At 40.6% G+C, this 6,002-nt stretch overlaps 1 protein-coding gene across 1 annotated transcript in view; it reads right to left on the minus strand.

Moving 5' to 3' along the window:
• Positions 1-5,772, minus strand: part of LOC145357397 (BICD family-like cargo adapter 1) — a 31,973-nt gene extending 26,201 nt beyond the window's left edge. The window contains exons 1-2 of the mRNA XM_080210722.1: positions 5,249-5,772; positions 347-562 (exon numbers count right to left, since the gene is read on the minus strand). Coding sequence (XP_080066848.1) covers positions 347-562; positions 5,249-5,488 — 456 coding nt within the window. The 5' untranslated portion in view covers positions 5,489-5,772. The remainder of the gene's footprint in view (positions 1-346; positions 563-5,248) is intronic.
• Between the last annotated feature and the right edge of the window lie 230 nt (positions 5,773-6,002).

The following is a 6,002-nucleotide window of genomic DNA, read 5'->3' on the forward strand; positions in this document are numbered from 1 at the left end:
TTTCTGATAAATGTTTTCTGTCGGTTATGATCTTTCCTGTCTACCCGAACCATGTTACTCCATCCAGTGCTGCTGGCAGCAAGTCTTAGGCTTGCATGATAATTCTGTGCCTAAAGACTTTTACATGTTCACCTTACAGCCACGGTACACCCACTCCAATAGAGATAGACACAGTTTTAGGAGGGATAAGAAAATCCAAAGAGTGGCAAAGAAGAAGAAGTACCTCTCCTCAAGACATCCCACACAGCCCAGCCATGGGCTGAGCTCACTGGAAAACCAGATGTTCAAACTCAAGGGAATTAACCTGAAGATTAAAGGACTTGTGTTTAATGCACCCAAGACTTACTTTGTTCAGTTGCTCCACCAGTCTCTGGTTTTGTTCACTTAGATCGCATTCCACGTCTATTTTGACCTTCTCAACTTCCCGTAGGTTTTGTTGCTTCTTCTGGAGCTCGAGCTGTAAACGTTGCACATCACTTTCCAGTTCTGCTACTTGAGCCTCCCACTCGCTCTTCCTCCCCTCATGCTTCAGACGTGATGCATATTTCTCCTGTTCCAATTCCTGAAGGAAACATTTTCACAATATGGATGTTTAACCAAATGACATAAGATTACACTACTACTGTAATCACATATTAAATGTAAGGATTGGTACTGAAAGAATACATTTTTATCAGATCCACAAGTTACTAGGAACAACTTTCACCAGAATAATTGGTGATCATATGGACAAACTGAGAACATGAACTTCTTTTTTTATTGCTGTCTCAGAACACCAGGATGATGGTGACTTCTTACTATGCCCACCACAGTCCAATGCTGGCATCTCCACATCATATTAATTATGAGATAATTATGGATAAGGAAAACAATTTGACCCATCATAACACATCTATCCAAAAAGAACATATTGTCCTGTCTTTTCAGTAGCCAATTTATATTTATTCATTTCAAAGCCAACTGTTGTATCTTGATAGTGAATGTACTTTGTGTGAAGAACTTCCTTATATCTTTAAAATCCCCTTTATTGTCAATCTTGTCCAATTTGCGCAATTTAATTCTGGATTTTCCTTCACCATATTATACACTTGTAAGATTATCTCTCAAATACCTCTCATTCAGGCTCCACAAAACAAATTGCCCCACCTTTCTTCTTCACTCAATCTCTGACACTAAGAATTAGCTTTGAGGTTGTGCGCTGTACTCCACATTGTGCCAAACTGCATGTTGGACTCCAGCTGGCAACTAATCAATGCCCTTTAAACTCCCTGGCTTTTTACTTGGCTCATTTGGCGATGCACAAAACATCCACTCATTCCCCTAAAGTCCAGGCAATGTCGCATGTGTGACTAATGCAGCAGTACTCATTAGATTATTGCCATCTAGCCCTGCCTTCAATTTTACATAAAGTGATGGATCAGTTATGAGGATCAAACTTGAAGATTATCTGTATAATAATAAATGAGTAAGTTGTAGCCAATATGGATTTAGTATGGGAAGATTGTGCACGATAAATCTCCAAGACTTTTTGTGTGGAAGCTGCAAACCAAATTAACTATGGGAAACCTATAATACAGATTAATAGAATGGGGACTGGGATAAACCATTGAGCCTCCAGTCTGTTCCACAATTCAGTGGCATCATAGCCGCTCAGTTTCTTTACTCCATCTGCCTACTTTGCTTCCATAACCTTAGCTGACAAAAAATTTTGATTTCAGGTTTAACTTGTTAGTGGACCTTGCATCTACTGCTTTTAGTGGAAGCAAGTTCCACACTTCTCCCATGCTTTGTGAAAAGATGAAATTCCTCAGTTCTCTCATTTCTAAAGTTATATCCCTCTGTCCCAACAGCAGAAAAGGTTTCTCTTGATTTGTCCTAACAAGCAAATAATCTCTTACCCATCTGGGAAAACAAATCTCTTTCATGTTTTTTCTTCTTATAACATAATTCTTAGAGCACTAGTGGTATTCTGGCTTTTTAAGGCGTCCAATAAGACTACTGGCTGGGTTCAAACCTATGAGGATTCCAAGAAAAGTCAAATGAAGTCAATAATTATTTCTTTTATGAACTGATTGACATTCTCCAGACTATTGTGGGCTGATGAAACTAATCCAGGCAAGTTGTTCACTGTGAGGAAGAGTTCCTATTGCAGGGAAACCTATTGAAAATAAGTTAGAAATAAGAAGATACATAACCTAAAGGGTAAGAGTTCTGCAAGAATCTTTTCTCTTGTACATAAGAGAATATCACCACAGTAACAGTCACTCTTGTAACTGGTTTGAGCTTCTTAAATTTCGATGTGCCCATATTCCTCAATATCTGACTATATTATATTGTGATCAAAGGTTGTAACAATAGTTCACTTTATGGTCTGAATTTTAAATTTATGTTTTCTGATGTGTGTCTTTCCAATCTCCGAGGAGGATTAAGGAAACACTTAGTTGGAAGATGCTGTGATCCAAAGTAAAAGATGCTTTATTTTACAGAAAGTAACATATTGAATGACAGTAATAATCAGATTCATTTGGTTCAATGAGTGCAACTTGTCATTGCATAATAATACAAAAATAATAAACATGCTAACTTTCCCCAAATCAGTAAACCATCTAAATTCACTTAAATACAACAATTCACTCCCCTTCTGAAGCTGGTCAAAGTTTGTCCTTGCCAGCTTAAACATTAGCTGATATTACAACATTTGCTGGATCTCACTGGCATGCCATGTGTCCATCTTTTGTTTTTCTTCCCCTCCTCACTACCAGTACATACCCAAGACTTGCCAAACAATGCATGTGTGTATTTATCAATTGCCTTCATTGGCTAATAAATTGCTTCCTCATAGAGAAACAAAATTAAAGCTTTGCTATCTTAAATACATGTCTGTGTCATGTTTTAAAATTTGTGTGAACATGCTTACTTAAAAAAAACTTAACAGTAATTCATTTCCTCCAAATCCTGTGACAAATTAGTCACAAATTCTGATATATTAAAAAGACATTAAAACTAAAAGATACAAATATATTAATAATTGATTATTTTTCTGGAGACAAGGGATAGGAGGGATATGACAAGTAGTGAAGAAATACAGGAAAATGGATGGACTTGTTGGATCTGATGACCTTTTTAATTCTTAAATTTGAATGTCTGGAAGTTAGATAATTAAATGGCTCAATAAATACATTATTATTTATTGAAGCTGCTTACAGATTCTATCAGACAGGCTTGGACTTCTCCATGACTCCAGAAAAAGCTATGCCTCAGGTATGGCGATATAGTCTGAATGTTTCCCTCTCAAGGTATTCCATGTTCCAGGAGGAGAAATACTCTGAGTCCAGCTTTATGAATCAACCTTATACACATGACTGACAATGCAGCAGTTTGAACCATTATACGTACCCACCTCCTCTCCCTGGTGCTAACTTAGAGGAAGAAGTAGTAAAATGAATCACACCTGTATGAAAGTTAATTCTTCTAATAAAATAACCATGGAGAAGTGATTTTCCATGCAATCTGCACACTAGTAGCACAGAAAACCCAGATATTAGCCCAATGCTCAACACTAACGCTACTTGTCTGAATTTAAATGTAGTTGGTAAAATTGCAATGACCTTGGAAGCATCTTCTGGCAGAACAGACTCAAGCAGCAGAATGGTAATATTACAGCGTGCTTCCCCATGCTGTGTTGTTCAGGATACCTCTGATATTTTGCAGTTGGCTGTTCCAAAGCAGGACCATTAGACAATCAACCCAGTGCAACTGTGAGGAGACCCAGTTACAGACAGCATTAACTGAGCCAGTCAAGGTAGGTGAGAGCCTGTGCCAGTCTGGGCTACAGGAAGAGCATAACCTCACAAAATACCCCACAAACATCAACGGAGAACTGATTCTAACAAGAATTTTACATAAATTACTCAAACTGACTAAAGACATTAGTTAGTTTGATTGTTAACTATTCTAAATCCAGTAAAGGGAAAAATATTTTTCAAAACTGCACATAAACTATTAAACAACTAGCCTCTTGCTACCGCTTCCACTGCACACTCATCACCTTTTATCAAATCAAATTCTGAATGCTCAATGCTCCCAATTGGATTTCAGAATCACCTCCATGTCCTTCACTGGAGCAAAGAAAATATTTCTTTCTATTCTCCAAGGAGACTTCTGTCAAGTCTTATATAAGTTTAACAAAAGATGGTGAAAACTAAAGGTTTGGAAACCTGAGATTAAAATATGCAGGATAGATTTATGGTATCAGGATCCTAATACTTGTCCAGATGAAGGGACATGGTTATGGTGCAGAAGGAGGCCATTCGGTCCGTTGTGGACTTTGCAGGGCTGCAGTGGTTAGCACTGCTGTCTTACAATACCATGGACCTGGGTTTGATTCCCAGTTTGGATCACTGTATGAGAGACTCTGCACGTTCTCCCTGTGTCTGTGTGGGTTTCCTCCGGGTGCTCCAGTTTCCTCCCACAGTCCAAAAGACGTGCTGGTTGGGCACATTGGCCATCCTAAAAATTCTCCCTCAGAATACCTGAACAGGCACCAGAGTGTGGCGACTAGGGGATTTTCACAGCAACTTCATTGCGGTGTAAATCTACTTGTGACACTAATAAAGTTAAACAGCCTGAGAGAAAGGGATGGACTTGGCCACTCGATCTGTCCATTCTTTCACCATCAGTCCCTCTGTCAATAAAGCGCACTATTGAAGTTTAGCCCGGTCTCTCCTTGGAGGTTACTGGGGCTCAGGCAGCTGTTTTGGATTTCTGTAACAACTCAACACAATTAACCTACTCACCCCAAGCCTCTTTTATCGCTCGCCCAGCCGCTGAATTTTGTACTCACTTCATCCCCTCGGGAGGTTAAAACAAAATAACATTCAAACCAAAAGGAGGTGACCGAGAGATTTCCCATCTGTGGCGGAGAGGAGGGAGAGAGTCCCTCAATTATTAAGCTGGTAGCAAAGCGATTAACCTCCAATGATCCAGAAAGACTTTAATAATGGTATAGCTGACTGTACAGAACACTAGCAGATTGCAGGGTGAGAGTTTTATATACTAGTGCTGCTATAACTAACTCTTCCATAATGTAAATACAACACTTTCTCCTGCCAATGTTCTAATAAATATGGAGAGAGAATAGGATGAATTATTCTAGTGAGATTCAGCGATGTATATATATATATATATACACACACATACATATAGGTAGAATAGTTGTCACTGCTGGTCCCTTTCCCGAGCCACTCACCTCCAGTTTCTGAGTGAATTCCTCCCGGAGTTTCTGGTTCTCTCTCTTCAGGTCCTTGTTATCAGTAAGCAGAGCTTTCCCCAGCTCTGCCGCCACATGTACCTCTTGCTCCCTCTGTCTGAGGAGAGACAGCAACTCGCTTGGCTCCAGCAGAGCGGACACATCGCCAGCATGTTCCCGACTGAAGGGGAACAGATCCTCCTCTGGGGCAGTTTTCATCTCCAAAGCCCCACTGCTCATCCAGGAACTAGCGGTCAGGGTGCTGAGCCTCAGGGCCAGACAGACATCCTCCCAAAGTGGAGTCGCTGAAAAGTTCCCCCAGAGTTTGCAGTTCGTGGGTTCTGGGATGTTTGTGACTGGGGGGCTCTGGTTTTATGGAGTAGGGCGAATGGAAATGAGCGTCGCTGTATCGGCGTCTTCCCCAGAGGGGGCAGATGGTGAAGTGAGAGATGGAGGGAGTGACGGGATCAGATCCCCGCACCTTTCAATAGGGAGTTCCGCGTTGCTGGGAGGGACTGAAAGAAGTGAATCAGAGCCAGTACTCGGTGCTGCTACTCACCTGCAACAACACAAGCACATTACAGAGCTTGATGTGAAATCCAGACACGCCCTGATAGCGTCCAAAACACAGGGAGCGAGTCTAACATCAGTGGCCTGAGTTTAAATCCCAACTGAAATCAAGTAACACAACTCTTCAACAATCAGTATGGATAAGCCATGTCCATTAGTTATCAAAACCCTCTCCCCAGTAACC

The sequence above is a fragment of the Carcharhinus amblyrhynchos genome, chromosome 23 (assembly GCF_965287045.1).
Source record: "Carcharhinus amblyrhynchos chromosome 23, sCarAmb.v2.hapA, whole genome shotgun sequence".
Classification (NCBI taxonomy): Eukaryota; Metazoa; Chordata; class Chondrichthyes; order Carcharhiniformes; family Carcharhinidae; genus Carcharhinus; species Carcharhinus amblyrhynchos.